Raw genomic sequence first — 18717 nt, 5'->3', positions numbered from 1 at the left:
TATCTTTATTACTATTGTTGAAAACAGATATGGAGGATATATTTATATGTGTCATGTTATATTCTAATAAAATAATGGTATATGATATAAATGATAATGTAGTCATCATAATCTATTAATATAATCTATTATAGTATATATTAAAATATATACACATAGGCATTTTATATATGCATATGTATGTACTGTATATATATTTATATATGTGCATATATACATTCCCTACATTAACCAAGTAAGTTTTAGCTCCCTATTGATTATTATAGTTTCCTTCTAACTGATAAATAAATATATTAGATTGGCCAAGGAAACTTTTTTTTTTTTTTTTTTTTTTTTTTTGGCCAAGGAAACTTTTGATTTTCAAGCAGAGAGTTGCTAATGGAATCTAGACTGGGATTCATAAATGTTTGACTACAAACTCGAAGCTTTTCCCTCCCACACTTGCCATCCATGGTTTTATTCCAGGTCTTCCTTCCTTCTCCAGGCTACTATTAAAAATTCACTGTCAAATTATATCAGCGGGTGTGTGGAGCAGACCTCAGTACATCCCAGGATTATCTCAGTGGGGAGCAGGAGCATTCGAACTTCAATATCGGCCCCCCATTTAGACTTTCATTTATTTTCAATTTAGGAGCTGGAGGTTCTCACGGCCCAGATGCCTCTGGAACAGGTAGTTCACGGACGCAGATTTTAAATAAATTGCCCCATGTGGACCTCCCCACATTCACCACATCCAGTGACTTCAGTGGGGATGAAAGCCTACCAATCATAACTCCTTGTGTTTGAACTTCTTCTCCAAAGCATCCGTTGAAGAAAATCCATAGACACTTCAACTTTGGAAGTGACAGGTCACCTTTTGTGAGTCAGGGCACGTCTCAATAGGAACTAGACCATCACTCAGAAAAGAATAGAGGCTAAATGCTCGGAAATGGAGCTGAAGAGTCAGACAAACCTAGGATGCAATCCCAAACTCAGCCTCCTCCATCTGGTGAGCTTGAACTTTGGCATCTTTGTTTTATTCGATGAAAGAACTGATGGTCCCCACATATGGAATTGTGAGTATGAAATCTGATAAAGGGCATCATAAATGAGGGCAGCGGTTCTCAACCTGTGGGTCGCGACCCCTTTGGGGTCGCCTAAGACCATCGGAAAACACATATAATTACATATGGTTTTTGTGATTAATCACTATGCTTTAATTATGTTCAATGTGTAACAATGAAATTGGGGTCACCACAACATGAGGAACTGTATGAAAGGGCCACGGCATTAGGAAGGTTGAGAACCACTGCATTAGGGTGCAGAGTAACCAATGCCTTGCCACCACAAGTGAGATGGAAGCAAGTCATCATAGTTTATACATTTCATCCGCCTGGCTAGAGGGCCACCTGACCAGGCCCTGACATGCCAGGTGGGTGGGGGTAGACAACGATGGAATTGGGACCTATTTTTAGCCCCCGGTTCTAAGCTTGGGATTAGGGATTCCTGTAATCAGAAAACATGCTGCATTTTCATTCTTCGGGCTTTGCTGCTTTGTAACCTGCCTCCGCGTGTTCAATCCAGATGAGATTAAATGATAAACGGGCTTGTTGGGTCATGAAGTGTGCGCTGGCATCATTCAGGGCTCTCCTCAAGGCTCTCAGAAGTGGAGAGAAATAATGGTTTTTGATCAGAAGCCTGGCTCCTTGGGGAAAGAGAGAGGGGACCTGAGGCTCCTTTCTACCAACACCTTTCCCATGGTCTCTGACTCCCAAGACTGGTTAATATTCTATGGGAATCCTTCCCTGTAAGCACAGTCAGTGCCCCGCAATTCTCAAACAAGGAGAGGGCCGTCGCTCCTGCCCTTTCTGTGCTAGCTTCAGTCACGGAAAGAATGGCTTAAAAATCCAGGGAGCTGTGTGCCCGTGTGCCTGTCTGCCTGAGACTTTTAACACAGAGCTGAGTGGGGTGCATGAAAACGAAGACCCTTTCCACCAATCAACTAATAGAGTCTGTTTGGAGTCAGAAGTCATCAGGGTACTGTTTACTGGTATTAATATGATCTCCTTTACTCATTCATTCATTTGGCAAATATATACTGTACTGGGGGCCCTAAGCACTGTGCCAGGCTCCCAGGATAAAACAGGGACAATCAATAATAAAGCAATAATAAAACATTTCATAAAGGCAAAGACTTTACCTATTTTTTCCCCTTAGAAATCTTTAGAAATGCATTCTCTTATCCACTCAGCTATATTTTAATACAACTATTGAAAAACAGAAATGTATTTTCAAAACCACAAGCAAATAAATGGTTATTATGAGTCTCAACCAGTCATTTAAAAGAAAAGAACAAGGGTTTGTGAGAACCTATATAAGAAAGGAACCCAACCCAGCACAGGTATCAGGAAATAGTAATAATAAGTTAAAACGGTTATATTAATGCTTATATAGAAGTTGCTGTGGCATTATAAGTGCATTCGTAGATTGAATGTAACACAAATTGCTACTTAATCAGAAATTCTAAAGAATCCATAGTTAACCAGTTGATGGCTGCTAGATAGAGCGCATCTAATCCTTTCTTCCAAACATGTAAGGTGTGGAAGCACAGAATTTTGATGCACAGGTACCATCCTAAAAAGAAGATTCTGGAAGAATGGCTGTGAGGTGCCTATGTGGAGGCTACAGATTGCTATTTACTTCTTGGCCACGCATACTGAGAGTCAGCATCCCAGTCTGGAATAAATTAAAAAAGAGAAAAGGGTGGCCATAATATTTTCAACTCCTCCCATCAAGAGACGCTTATTTCTCCACTCCTTGAACATGGTCTTGTTAATGTCACTTGTTCTAGCCAATCTGGTATAGCCAACTGGATATCATCGGAGACTTAGAAAGTGCATCTCAACAGTCTTTGGCTGCTCCTAGCAAAGTGAGCCCAGCTGCCTCACGGAACCAAGAAAATACATGTTTATTATTTTTTAAGCCACTAAATGTTGACATGGTTTGTTAGGCGACATGAGGGAACTGATACAAATCAGAGCATAATATGATAATTGTGGTCCCCTTTCTGGACAAATAGTGGGAAATGAATGCCAAATAGAAAGTTTAGCTGTGGGACAGAACTGGGAATGAGAGAGAGGAGACACCAGGTTGGGCCTGGAGGAGGACAGAGACGGGGTGGGGGAAGAGAAAGGACTATTGAGTCCTTACTCTATGCCAGGCTCTGTGTTATGTACACGGCCTGGATGATCTGTTTGAACTCTCACAACCAACTTCAAATACAGCGACTGAGATTTAGAGATATAACTTACTCAAGTCACACGTACAACATATGTTGGACCCAATATTCTGGCTGTGACATGTTGATTCATAGTTTATATTTTTAACTAATAATCACTACTGCCTACTGAGACAGTGGCGACAGCCGTGCCTGTGACCTTGACTTTGGGTAAGAAGGGAGCTCTTGAGCCCTAACCGGTTTGGCTCAGTGGATAGAGCATCGGCCTGCGGACTGAAGGGTCCCAGGTTTGATTCCGGTCAAGGGCATGTATCTGGGTTGCGGGCACATATCCAGTAGGGGGTGTGCAGGAGTCAGCTGATTGATGTTTCTCTCTCATCGATGTTTCTAACTCACTACCCCTCTCCCTTCCTCTCTGTAAAAAAATCAATAAAATATATTAAAAACATTAAAAAAAAGGGAGCTCTTGAAAATTGTGAATGTGGCCAGGATACTGAGGACCAATAGAAGAAAGAAGTCTGTTCTACTGGATACATATCATCGTAGAAAATCATACTCCTCAAATAATCTCAAGATGATGATTCCTAAACAAACTCATCATTTGGTCGATCCCCAGAATGAAGTTGGGTGATTCTACTGATGACAAGAAAGCCCCTTTTGGGCATATATCCTTTACTTACATAAAAATGATACAAAATAATGCTTACTTTATAATTATTGTTATAATAATTAATATTGCATTCGATTTATTATCAAACATTTACTCTAATTAGGCATGATATTAGCACTTACATAGATTCACTCTTCATCATATACCTCTAAGGTGCATCCACATTTACAGATAGGGAAAATGAGTCACAGAGAGAAGTTAAGCGACTTACTAATGGAATGTGTGTGGATAAATGAAAAAGTAATGATGCAATCCAAGCGATCTGACTTAAAGCCTTCCCCACCCCATCCCCCTTTATCTCCCTCTCTGACTTCCAGACTGATAATCTGCATTTCCCCCCTAAGTCTTTATAATAATTTCTCTGTCCCTAGAGAAAGCAAAGCCTGAGGGTAAATCAACCTAATATTATCTGATCTTTTAAAAATATATTTTATTGATTTCAGAGAGGGAGAGGGGGAGAGAGGGAGAGAGAGAGAGAGAGAGAGAGAGAGAGAGAGAGAGAGAGAGAGACATCAATGATGAAACAGAATCATTGATTGGCTGCCTCCTGCACACCCCACACTGGGAATCAAGCCCACACCAGGTCATGTGCCTTGACCAGGAATTGAACCGTGACCTCCTGTTTCATTGGTTGACGCTCAACCACTGGACCATGCCAGAGCTAGGCTGATCTTTATAATCTTTTCAAATATCTAAAGCCTTCCCCACCCCATCCCCCTTTATCTGGCACCCTCAAACCTGGAGATGGACATTTGTTATGAGTGGCCAGTTTGTTACAACTTACACCTGAAACGACTGAATGACTGTTTGCTGCTTACCTCATTTCTATGCTTTGTCTACTGTCATCTACAATAAGAGTTATTGTTGAGGTTTTGGGGATGGTGGCTTAAAAACAGAATAAGGCAAGATGTGGGGATAGAAGCCTCTTACTTCTGTCTTTTTCTGGTTAGAACTAAGGGCTATTGGTCATAATGACATCCTAAAGGAGTTCCTGGTTAAAATCTGTATCTCCGATCTAAATCCACATGCTTTTTCTAAGTAGATTACAACAAAAGGGGGGCAAAGAGAAAAAAGATGGAGAAGTTGTGGGGGGATATTAGTAGAATGGTTGCAGAATGAAGAGAAAATAAGGAAGAAATCCCCAGGTCAAGATACAAAGGGCTAGAGCAGCTGCTCAGGAAGTGGGCACTACCGTGATTACAAGAACCCTCATGTGGGTCACCCCCAGAATGACATTCATCTGGGGCCTGCAGAGTCATCTCCTAGGACTTGGAATGGTACTGGCTCCAATTCCTCACTATGGGGAGCTGCGCACTGGATTCTGGTCCCTTTGTCAGGAACCTAGAGCTTCCCTTTAACATCCCCATATTTAACTCCCCACTTCTCTTCATTATATCCCTTATTGTTAAAAATATTGATCTTTTCCTTGTCTGAGGTAGGGGGACTCTTGATAGGAACTTGTCAAATGCCTATATTTCCAAGAAAGTCATAGGGGTCATACTGCTACAGCCTCTCTGATATTTGGGAGCCCCTTAACCATTCCTGGCCCTAAATCTCACTGTCTACAATCAGCAGTTCTCAACCTGTGGGTCGCGACCCCTTTGGCGGTCGAACGACCCTTTCACAGGGGTCACCTAAGACCATCCTGCATATCAGATATTTACATGACGATTCGTAACAGTAGCAACATTACAGTTATGAAGTAGCAACGAAAATAATTTTATGGTTGGGTCACAACATGAGGAACTGTATTTAAAGGGCCAGAAGGTTGAGAACCACTGGCAAGCTCTTATGACCCTTTCTCTTCTGTGAGAGTTATCTGGTAGTTCCCTTCCTGTGCTTCTACTCAATCCTACACAGGAGAATGGAATTGATCTTAATGGAACTCTAGTCCTGATTATGCTATAGGCAACAAAGAGAAACAGGATCCTGATATAAAATTTAAAGTCCTCAGTTTAATCAGGTGCTTCAGAAATGTGCCTGCTTCATCTGAGGGCCTATCCGTAGGCGCTGGTCAATCTGCCATGCCTGAACCAAGGCCAAGAGGTAGGTCATTGAACAGACCTATCAGCTAGGCCAGTGGTCGGCAAACTCATTAGAGCCAAATATCAACAGTACAACGATTGAAATTTCGTTTGAGAGCCAAATATTTTAGATTTAAACTATATAGGTAGGTACATTGTTATTAACTTAATTAGGGTACTCCTAAGGCTTAGGAAGAGCCACACTCAAGGGGCCAAAGAGCCGCATGTGGCTGGCGAGCCGCAGTTTGCCGACCACGGATCTATGCAATGAAGAAACATAACTGCACCTAGCAGTAACACATGAGCCACGAGCACCAATTTTGCTGTGGAGAGGATAAGGAGGAACATATAATATAGATCAAATCAATACTATTAAATTAAGCTGTTCGTCAGGGTCAAGGCTGTGTTTACAAGAACATCCACAATTTATTCATCAATTTCTAAAGGTCATGGATAAATTTTGAGCTAAAAGATACAGCACTATCACTGTTATTTAAATTCCCACTACACCCAAATTGTAAGGAACAATTATAATTCCCATTACACAGATGATAAAACAGAGCAAGGAAGGAGAAATTAACTGCCCAAGGTTATATGGCCAAGACACGGCTAACTGTGTCCAACTCTAGAACCTAAGATTCCTCTAAATAATGAGTGGACCATAAAGAGGTGCTTTTCCTACGTGTCATGGGTTGGACAAAGCATTTATTCTGGCAACCGGGCCCTATGCCAGGAAGAAACATTCCTTAAGTGCTATCAAACTGGTGTTTTCCCGGGGAGACTTAACCATCATTAGCGAATAGCTTCATTTGCAGTGTCGTGTGCAGCCCACGGTGGTGGGCCAGAGCGATGCATTATCACTAACTGAAAGAGATTAATTTCATGGGCAGTTCTATGCTTCCTGCTTAAGACACTTGCAGGTAACCAAGAGAAGTGTGCTTTCTGGAAACGCCATTTGCCTGCCCCCAGGTACCCGTGTCAGTGGGTTTCTCCACCTTCCATCCCACAATTTCTCTGGGAGGAACACTCCGGAATTGGCATTCAGTGCCTCTAAAATGCCCCTGCAGAGACTCTATTCTGAGCACATTGATTCCCCAACTCCCCGCTGCATTCCCATATCCTTTCTGTCTCCTAAGACTGTGCTTGTGATTCCTGGTGCTACCTCTTAGCAGGTCTTTCCACCTGCTGCACCTAAAGGAATCCCGAGGGCTGTCTGAGCTTGAATCTCAGCCCCATGACATAATCACCTCATCAAGAAGAATCACAAAAATTAGAGATAAAAAAGAACACCTTACCTCTGCCTTCCTTCACAGGGTTGTTCTAAGGCACATCTGACTGGGGGTGGGGCGTGGCGAGGCAGTGGGGGGAACCTGTGAAATGTGGATTCTGGAATCCCTGCCTTGAGATCGTTATTCTGTAGGTCCTGGGGAACAGCTGAAACGCATTTGCTTTGGGTTTGAATAGTCACCCAGATGATTTGAATCAGCTGGGTAGGGTAACGTCTCTGTGCTCCTCACTGAAAAATGCTATCCCCTCCAATGCACTATCCTGTGCTTTCTCTTCCCTGTTGCTCAGTTTCCTCATCTCTGAAATGGGAACAGAATTCCAGCCTGACCCGGCACAAAGCTCTGCTCTGTCCACTAGGCAATATCCCTACCCTGGGTCACAAACATCGGAACAGAAGGGCCAGATCTAATGCAGGTCTGCTCTTTCCTCCAGGGCACCCTTGACCTTGCCTTCACCTTCTGCCTCACACAGAACTGCTTCATTCACTTGCTTCTGGAAGGGACATGACAGTGTCAGATACTCAATGTAAGCAGGAGAGTGCAAGGGAAGAAGATATAAGAGAGGTTTCTTCCATGGAAGGCAGCTACCAACACAGAATCTGCAGTGAATCAGTATGGGTACCAATCCTGCACCCCCAAACCAACTCTTGCTCTCTATAAAAATGTGGGTAAATTACCTACCCTGTGTCTGAGTTCCCTCATCTGAAAAATGCATATAATAACAGCACCCACCTAACCGGTTTGATTAAGTGGATAGAGCATCGTCTTATGGACTGAAGGGTCCCGGGTTCGATTCCTGTCATGGCACATGCCCAGGTTGTGGGTTCGATTCCCCAGTAGGGGACATGCAGGAGGCAGCAGATCAGTGATTCTCTCTCATCATTAATGTTTCTGTCACTCTCTCCCTCTCCCTTCTCTCTGAAATCAATAATATATATTGATTCACACCTACTTTCACAGAGTGGTGTGAGAATGAAATGCATCATAGGGCTTCCCTTCTGCTTTTTTGGTGTTTAATTAGTCAGCTAAATGTACCTTAAACCTTCACCACTGTGGTAAACAGCAGCCCTACACCGCAGTTGCAGGGGATGGGTTGCTAGAGCAGAAGCAGCAGAGATATGCTAGCTATGCCCAACCTCTTGTTAGCAGGTGGGCTTTGAACCGCCAGCTCCTGTAATGAGAGGCGCTGGTTGATTGTGACGGCAAGCTAGATCTATTGCCAGTGAAACACTTGGGTAATGCACACAGCGGAGCATCTTGCCTTGGTTAAGTGACTCTGACACAGGAGGATAAAAGACAATATCTTCCTCCTCATTAAGGGATAACAGATGGACTTCCCTAATATCCATTTTTTAGCCTAATTTCATTTGTTTAAATCTTTGCCTGATGAGATGGCGTTCTGAGAGTAATTCTAAATTGTTCTGCCTGGAACAAATATTTCTTTAACTTTATTAGAACCTCTCCCTAAGGGGTTCTGTTGTCCTGGGTGGTTTTAAATATTCATCTCATCCAAATACAATAAATCTTTCTTTAATATTTTTTTTTTTTTTACCCAAGACCTGGTCTGTGGCTTTGCAAGGTAAATATTACGTGATGAGCTAAATAATAAAACCAAGGCAAAACAAGTTATAAGCTGTTTTCTTAGTAATTACATTTTTTCTCAAGTTTTCTGTGGTTGTATTAATCCTACTTCTTTTCATGATTTAGACAAAGATGACTTCATTGTACATTTAAAGCTTCTAAATTTATGCCCATCTCAGCTGAAACTTCACAGCTAACATTTAAGGTTCTCTTTTGTACTCTTATTCTTCCCTTTTCTAAGAAAGTTACATGCAAACATTTTTTTTTTAAAGCAGATGGCTACCTAAGTTTATAGTCTCATGTTTCCTGAGATATCAACCTCCTGAATGAAGCTTGCTTCTTGGCCAAAAATATGCCTATGTAGTTTGTTTAGTTTCCAAACTCTGAGTAAAAACAAGTCAACTAAGTAATTTAAACGGCGAGATAACACCCACTGTCTGAGCAGGAGTCATGGAAGTTTGCGTTATAGGTTTTCAGTTCTGAAAGGTTCATGGACAGGCTCATGGTCTTCATGTGGACAGAGCTATTCTGCACTTTTTCTCTATGGCGCCGACTGTAAACCTGAATCTGGGACATGCTTGAGTGATTTCTCTGAAGCCATAAAGAAAATTTAACTTGGCGTACATTCTAATATTTTTGGTAATTTGATTACACTGCATTATAAATAACGATAACTCTATAACTTCAAAATATTCTTATTTTTAAATATATCCTCTAGATCCATGCATGCTGTTGCAAATAGTAAGATTTCATTCATTTTTATAGCCAAGTAATATTCCATTGTATACTGTACCACAGCTTTTTTATCCACTTGTCTATTGGTGGGCACTTGGGCTGCTTCCATAGCTTGGATATTGTAAATGGCACTGTAATAAACATAGGGGTACACATATTCTTTTGAATTGGTGTTTTGAGTTTCTTCAGATATTCCCAAATGAATACTGGAAACATCGGGGAACACTGTAAAAATATAGGATTGTCTAACCACCATGCTGTGCACCTGACACTAGTACAAAATAATGTTGAATACAAAAGTATCTATACTTTTGACTAAATGACAAAATAATATTTTACTGATAGACATAAAATATTGATTTTTTTCCATATTGATGATGCTACAATTTTAAATGTAATCATATGTCCACTGAAAGAGGTATGTTGTGCCACTTTTTCTCACCCTCAATATGGAAATGCTTGTAATTCCTGACACTCATCCTCATCTCCCTCACCTCCATGTCTTTATTTTTTAAAATATATATATATATATATATATATATATATATATATATATATATATATATATTGATTGATTTCAGAGAGGATAGGAGAGGGAGAGAGAGAGATAGAATCAATAATGAGGCAGAATCATTGATAGGCTGCCCCTGCATTTCCCACACTGGGGATGGAGCCCACCACCCAGGCACGTGCCCTGCCTGGGAATCGAACCATGACCTCCTGGTTCCTAGGTCGACGCTCAACCACTGAGCCACACCGGCCGGGCTCCATGCCTTCCTTTATGGGTCTCTCAGCAGATTCCGAGCCATCCTTCCATCAGCAGGTGCTTCCAGGAGCCGGGAGAAAGAAAACTCCCAGAGCTCCTGGGTTTTGCCTGCTGTGCGCACTGCTCTCCCCCCGTCACCAGTCACTAGAAGGATGCTTGGCAAGGAGTAACAGCTCAATTAATGATGATTGAGTGAGTGAGCACATGCATGTCTTCTGACTGGGTTGGTACCCACATCCGCCTGGCTCCGCAGCTCATTACCCCGAAGCAGCTGCTTTCCTGTCTGTCTGCTTACTCCTCTGTAATTCCTTGCAGATGAATCTTTTGTGTCTGGGTTGCCCCTGAAGTGTCTCAGCCGCAGCTCTGCGTATTCACGTCTTTTTCCTCCTTAAAGCGGAGTCCGCGGAGCCTCAGCGCCAGGGTCCTTGATAAATATTTAAGTGAAGGCACCCAGCTCATAAAAAAAGTGTCCCGGATGATGGCTACCTCAAGTAGGGTGTGTTCAATAGACAAGGCAGTGCTTTAAGAAGTAATTACTACCTACCTACTTGAGAGAAATCGGTGATCCCTCTGAGCATTTCTAGAAAGCTTCAGACCAATCTAAACAGATAGGGGTTTTCTCAGAGGCTTAAGGTGATAATGCAGCGTCAACATTGTAAATGACAAACTTGCACGCCTGTGCCTCTCTAGACGGGGTGAACACTGCTGGTAAGTCAGCGCCACCGATGGTGCGCTGTGAGTGCTTTATCCCTTAACGTTACAAGGGGAGGGAGAGAGAGATAGAAACATCAACAATGAGGCAGAGTCATTGATAGGCTACCTCCTGCACACCCCACACTGGGGATGGAGCCCACAACCCAGGCACCTGCCCTGACTGGGAATGGAACCATGACCTCCTGGCTCAGAGGTCGATACTCAACCACTGAGCAACACCGGCCGGGCACCATGCCTTCCTTTATGGGTCTCTCAGCAGATTTATGGGACACTCTGGCCGAGGAACACACCAGGGAAGACAAGGGCACGCAAAAGCCAGGAAAAACACCCAAGGGTCCAAAGCTCATCCCTCCCCAGGCCCCACAATCTGGTATTGTCGAAGCAACGTAACAACTTGATGGCAGGCTCTGCGCCTGCACTTGAGGTTGCGATAAGAAACAGGCATCCTTCTCCCTTGAATCTTCACTTTTTCACCCAGTGCTGTTTTATTTTTTACTATTATTTTTTTAGTTTGTTTTGTTAATCTTCACCTGAGGATATTTTTCCATTGATTTTTAGAGAGAGTGGAAGGGATGGGGAGAGACAGTGAGAGAAACATTGATGTGAGAGAGACACATTGGTTGGTTGCCTCCTGCACATGCACATGCCCAGACCAGGACTGGGGATGAGCCTGCAAACGAGGAACATGCCCTTGACCAGAATCGAACCCGGGACCCTTCAGTCCACAGGCTGATGCCCTATCCACTGAGCCAACTTGTTAGGGTTTTTTTGTGTGTGTGTGTGTGTGTGTGTGTGTGTGTGTGTGTGTTTAACGTTACATGGAGGACATTTTCCCACATCTCAGAACAAGAAAACCCCATGCCCTTCCTAATGGTCTATCCGTGGTCAGCAAAATGTGGCTCGCGAGCCACATGCGGCTCTTTGACCCCTTGAGTGTGACTCTTCCTAAGCCTTAGGAGTACCCTAATTAAGTTAATAGCAATGTACCTACCTATATAGTTTAAGTTTAAAAAATGAGGCTCTCAAAAGAAATTTCAATCGTCGTACTATTGATATTTGGCTCTGTTGACTAAAGAGTTTGCCGACCACTGGCTCTAGATCACTTTCATCTGTACGAACAAATTGATCGTGTATTTCAGAGATATTTCCCCTGCATTCACACTGTGAAAACAAACAGCAGATTGTAGAGAGAGCGCGGAGCAGAAGTTAGGTCCCACCCCTGTAAGTACCATCTACACACACTCTATGTTGTATGTTTGCCCATGAACTTTGCTTCCTGTCAGTTTGTATTTCCTTATTCAGATTCCCAGCTCCCTCAAGATTTGAATGCTTCCTTGAATCTCTGTGACCAGGTCCTTTATGGGAAGAAGAGATTTGGATAATATGCAGAATATGCTTTGTTTAGAAATGAAATGAACATCATGTCTCTTTTGCATGTTTTTGCATAATAAAAATGTAAGACAGAGTGTAAGTTCTCAAAGACAGTGTAGCACTAATGTCACCATCTAGCTGTTCTTTAGAGACTCAAGAGTAGTGTCATTAAGTGCAATCAAAGAAGTGTTAGGCATAAAAAAATGGAAAGACCAACATAGGTTATTTGAACAACCCTGGAATGTTTACATTTTTGCATGTAATTTATGAAAAAATAATTGTATTGAACATACAGTTTTAGACAGTCTATAATTAATGTGTAAAATACACTAAACTCTAAAAAAAATCACAGAAAAACCATATATAATTTCATCTCTTCAAATTAACATGTATTGATAGGGTGAGGTTTCTGTCTATATTTTCAGCCTATACATGTGTATACACATGTGTGAGGCTCACATATGTGAGCAATAGTTTCTATATTGTATATAGCATATTTTAGTGTCTATTTTTAGAAAAAATATATTTTATTGATTTTTTACAGAGAGGAAGGGAGGGGGATAGAGAGTTAGAAACATCAATGAGAGAGAAACATCGATCAGCTGCCTCCTGCACATTCCCCACTGGGTATGTGCCCGCAACCAAGGTAAATGTCCTTGACGGGAATTGAACCTGGGAACCCTGAGTCCGCACGCCGGCGCTCTATCCACTGAGCCAAACTGGTTAGGGCTGTTAGTGTCTATTTTAATTATAGTGTATAGTCCTGTAGTTCTATTTATTACCCACCCTATTATACTAAATCTTCCCTCATATTTTAAAATGCACAACATTGTTTTTTAATGGTTGAGTAATGGATATAGGTTATAATAATATTTGGATATAAGAATGTTGCAACCTTTGGTAAGTTAACACAATGTAAGTTATTTCTTACTGAGACGATTCATCAAAGGCTCCTTGGGAATCAAAAATAATTTCCAATGCCCAACTCTCTAATGACCCTTTATCATGTGATCACTAGACACAAAGTGAACCCAGTCACACAAGGAAAATAAATAAACCCAGGCACTTACTAATTTCAGTAGCAATGATCGTTATGTTGTGCCATACACTTAACTCTCTGTCAAGCGGCGTTGCTAGCGTTATCTTCCCATCATCTGCGTTAATGTTGAATTGCCTCTCCAGGTCAGTGTGCCGGTCGATGGAAAACCTACAAAACAGATAGATCTGTAATCTATTTCCATGCTCACGTGATCCAGACAGCCCACAGCAGACCTTTAGTCATCCTCAGAGAGCCATCATCATGAAGTCAAATGAATTGGGAAACGCAGCGGCATCGTCATTTGCAAAACCAAATGACTGGACGAGGCACAAGAAACTTGATAATTACTGTCGAAGGGGTAATTAGCTACCTATGCAACAAGGAGGTCAGACACCGCCACAGGTTTCAATGGGCAGCATCTTCAGAAATGGATGTTGATGAAGAGTTAATTGGACAATCCATCACATTTATTGGACAGCTTATGGTAATTAGCAGTTGCCACAAAATATCATCTAAGACGATGAACTCAAGCCCAAAGCAGGATGGGTCCGAGCAGTGGGTAATTTATGGCCGTTCGGAGGAAATGGGTGTTTGTGTTAAACTTCCGTTGGACTAGCCAATGTGTGTGTGTTTGTTTTTGCTGGTTTGTTTTGTTTTTATTTATAGACAGTACATATATTAAGTATATATTTAGGCTTCCTATCAGTCTCTGTCTATAGAAATCAGACAGTTACTGATTCTCTAGTAATAATTTTTAAAAGTTGGAAGAGATATTTTAATAGATTCATAATACTAGATTCTATGAAATTGAAAATTTTAAATGGACTTGTTAGCAGTTCCTATATTGAGAAAATTTTCGGATAAGACAGTATTATGGTGTTTTGTGTCTAGAGCCAACTGCTTCTCTGGTGTACTAAGTATTAAGATTACATAGGAATTACGTTTTCCATAGCATTTATCAATATCCACTTTATCAATCAAGATCTGTGCTTTCACTACGAAATGTCAAATATCAGCAACAGAAGGTATAATTAGAAAAATTGGCCCATAAGTAATCAGTGAAGTGAATTGAAACAGGATAGAATAAAAGCCCGAAGAAGGGCATTGTGAACTGAATTTTTGTGTCTCCCTGCAACTCATATGTTAAAATCCTAACTCCCAATGTGGTAGAATTTCTAAGTAAGTTCTTTGGGTGATAATTATAATTAGGTCATGGGTGTGGGGCCCTCATGATGAAATTAATGCCCTTATTTTTTTTTTTTTAAAGTTGACACAGGGTCCCTCTCTGGTTTCTGCCAGCAAGAGGGCAGGAAGACAACCACTTGCCAAGGAGGAATCTGGTTCTCACCAGACACCAAATCTGTAGGTGCCCTGGTCTTGGACGTCCAGCCTCCAGAACTATGAGAAATACATTGCTGTGGTTTGGGCCACCAGTCTATGCTGTTCCATAACACAGCCCAAGACAAAGGTCACAGACAACCCCATTTTAAAAGGAAGGACAGACGGAGCGTTTATGGATAAGGTGGCCTCCTAGGAAGTGCCCGTGAAATCTCTCCATTCATTGATACCCATTGACCCTAAATAGGACACCTGGTTCGCAGCTATTGGTGTTGGACATATTTTACTTTTTATACATTTTTATGAACATTTATTATATAATCAAGTTGAAACTACGTTATAGGAAACTAAGGGAAAAATAAATTTCCCACAATTTTACGGGTACAGTTTTGTATTGTTAATATTTTAGTGGATTTAATTGCAAACAGTTTATTATGCATCTCTTCTTATTTATGTACATCTACTTACTTGTTTCTATATCTAATTGTGACAACAGATGGATGACAAGATAGATAGATGGATAGATGAGTAGGCAGATACATAGATAGATTCATAGATAGATAGATAGATAGATAGATAGATAGATAGATAGATAGATAGATAGATTATTCCTTTCTCCTTTTAACAAATTCTTTTTTGTTAAAAATGGTATCCCTATCCTTTATATCAGATGCAAACACCAGGGAAAAAGGCATTTATGTTAAATCCTTCACACCAAAGACAAGCATCATTTAACATTTTGGAGTAGTATTAAAAAGTACTTAATTTTATTGGCAATAATTTATTGCTAAATTCCTTGAGAAAATATTGTATAATGAAATTATAACTCCTGATTCAATGAAAAGCTACAAAAGAACACTAAGAAGCTGACTTACATCTATATACCAGGCATTCTACACCTACCCCACACCTTACCCCAGGATGTTTAGAGAAATTCAGAAAGGATTTAAGAACCCAAAGGATTGAAGAACCCATATATATGGATTAACAGTGCTCTGGACCAAATCCTGAGCCTGAGAAAGTGCTCACTGCAAAACACTTCGATCTGTTGTATTATGAAAAGGAGACCAAAAGCCATTTTTCTGGGGGATTATTGATGAGACCAATGAGGTCCCAGGTTCAACTGTAAAATAACTTGACATGTGTTTTGCTTCACATATCATGTGGACTCTGACTCTTAAAAGAGCTAAGAAATGTCTGGAGGATTAATTATCACTTCGGCATCATATTCATAAATAAACTTTGCGGGTATTGCTGGACTGTAGTAATTGTATTATCTCACTTCTTATATTTCACACATTCACGCGTCAACCAATTTCCCTGAGGCCACCACAAAGGAGAATCAGCCTAATCACTGGTACCCATGGAACCCAAACAGGCTCCTTGGCGATTTGATGGATGTGTAGCAATTGCCTAGGACTTCTGGCCCAGAGGAAGCACTGGGACAGTGACAGGGTTGTGGAAGGTGTTTTGTATTTTTTTTTAAGTTGTTTGTTGAATTCCTTATTTAAATTTGTATCATGCAGAACTCAAATTTGGAATAAACTCTATCTCCATTATTTATATACTAGAGGCCTGGTGTATGAAAATTCATGCACTGGAGGGGGAGTCCTTCAGCCCAGCCTGCCCCCTCTCACAGTCCAGGAGCCCTCTGGGGTGGGAGGCAACCCGGCGATTAGGGGAAGGCGATTCCCCATCACACTTCTGCTGCTGCCACTGCCAGCAGCGCATGCCTCGGCTGGTCCTGGTTACCTGAACCTCAGGCAGCCCTGGGTGACTGGGCAGCCGCCATCTGAGGCTTGCCTGCGCACGCGGAGTGGCCGGGCCTGCGGGCCTGGCCTTTCTGCATGCCTACAGCCCCGGTGGGGCTAAGGGGACTGGGCACCACCATCTTTGAGGGTGTGGCAGTCTATTAGCATATTCCCTTCTTATTGGCTGTGGGTGCTGCCATCTTTGCAATGGCGTGAGGTTCAATTAGCATATTCTCTCTTTATTAGATATGATTGTTATTTCTGGGATAATTAATAAATTCACTGAGCCTGAATTTCCTTTTTCTTTAATATATTTTTATTGCTTTCAGAGAGGAAGTGAGAGGGAGAGAGAGATAAAAACATCAATGATGAGAAAGAATCATGGACCAGCTGCCTTCTCCACACCCCCTACTGGGGATTGAGCCTGCAACCCGGGCATGTGCCCTGACCTGGGAATTGAACCATGACCTCCTGGTCCATAGGTCGATACTCAACTACTGAGCTATACCTGCTGGGCTGTGCTTCAGTTTCTTTACTGGTCAAATATGAAATACCCATATACTGGGGCAGGTGAGGGGGGGCTTGTGAGGACTAAAAATAAAGCATAAATCAGTCCCTGGTACTTAGCAGGCAATGAAGACATGTTCATCATCATCATCATCATCACCATAATCATCTTGTCCATTACATGGAACTTTGATGAACTTCTCTGCCTGGAAGGTGGTGGAGAGGGCACCTTTCTTAACATTTTATAAATAGCATAAAACTGGGGAAACATTTGGGTATTATTTAACTCCCATAACTCTAACAGAGGCATTGTCATTTTTAAAAGTTCTAGCTCATGACAGACTTTATGGGGTGAGTCACAAGAATTTATAAAATCGGCTATAAATACAGCCCTTTAGTGAGATCAGAGGTAAGAATGTCATAATATTGTAAGATTACACAATGGGAGGAACTTGATGGGGGAAAAAATGACTTTGTTTCAAATTCAATTTAAAACCTACCTCAACTATTCCAAGGGCCCCTTGCTGCCTAAGTAGACATTGCACACATTTTATTGCCAAAAGACTTTATGATGAAGGCTCCCAAAAATTGCTAAGCAGCCCCAAATCTTGACTTAATGTAGTCAACAAACATGCATTAAACACTGAATGTGTACCAAGTACAGTGCCTTTTCCTTCTTTTGTCAGGTGACATTGGTTAAAAAACTGCCCAAAACAGTTTGGCTCAGTGGATAAAGTGTCCGCCTGCGGACTGAAGGGTCCCAGTTTCGATTCCGGTTAAGGGCATGTACCTGGGTTGCGGGCACACCCCCAGTGGGAGATGTGCAGGAGGCAGCTGATTGATGTTTTTCTCTCATCGATGTTTCTAACTCTCTATCTCTCTCCCTTCCTCTCTGTAAAAAATCAATAAAATATATTTTAAAAATATTATATAGGTTTCATATGTGTTCTACATCATCTGTATAGTATATTGTATGTCCACCACCCCAAGTCAAGTCTCCTTCCATCACCATTAATCCCTCCTCTACCCTCTTCTACCTGCTCCCATCCCCTTCCCCTCTGGTAATCACCATGCTGTTGTCTGTGACTATGAGGTTGTTTTTTGTGTGTGTGTGTTTTTTTTCTTAATCTCTTAGGGGAAAGATATAATTTGGCAAGTGACACGAGAAAAAGATCCCCAAACTCTTTGTAGTGTTTGTCCATACCAGTCTTCACCCTTTTCAACATATCTGCTACTATGAGTATCTCCACAGGGCATAGATTCCAAGCTGAGGAGATGATAGGAAATATTGGGTTTCCTAGTTCCCTTCTCCCTACTCCCAAAGAACCTTCTTCAGCTGACCTGACTCTTGGCTCATCTTCCCTTCCTTAAGATGTCCTTTCTATTATTCTAGTGTTAAGCGTTTGCCAGCATTTTGTACTTTTAAGACAAGGACAGAATGTTTGGTTTATATATTAAAATATCACATTAGATAGCATTTTGTACTACAGTTACTCAGTAACGGATCAGTAGAAGAATGCACAAGCATTTGTTGAGCATGGATTGTTATTATGTGTGAAATACGGTGCTAAAGAAATATGAGGAAAAGGATTACATGGGATAGAAAAGGAGTAAAAAGGAAAAACTAATAATTATTTGGATTCCTAATGTATCTCCAGAAAAGCTCAATGCCTTCTAATTTATATCTTACAAGTCATTGCATTTATAGCTCCTGTATT

At 41.4% G+C, this 18717-nt stretch overlaps 1 protein-coding gene across 4 annotated transcripts in view; it reads right to left on the bottom strand.

Moving 5' to 3' along the window:
- Nucleotides 1-18717, bottom strand: part of CDH8 (cadherin 8) — a 322908-nt gene that overhangs the window by 89321 nt on the left and 214870 nt on the right. For 3 of the 4 annotated variants that reach the window (XM_059667865.1, XM_059667868.1, XM_059667866.1), the window contains exon 8: nucleotides 13435-13571. In XM_059667865.1, coding sequence (XP_059523848.1) covers nucleotides 13435-13571 — 137 coding nt within the window. Of the gene's footprint in view, nucleotides 1-13434; nucleotides 13572-18717 lie in introns of those variants that run through there. The other variant, XM_059667869.1, reaches the window with a different exon arrangement.

Source organism: Myotis daubentonii, chromosome 15, assembly GCF_963259705.1.
Source record: "Myotis daubentonii chromosome 15, mMyoDau2.1, whole genome shotgun sequence".
In the NCBI taxonomy this organism is placed as follows: Eukaryota; Metazoa; Chordata; class Mammalia; order Chiroptera; family Vespertilionidae; genus Myotis; species Myotis daubentonii.
This window is presented reverse-complemented; position numbering and strand designations above follow the sequence as displayed.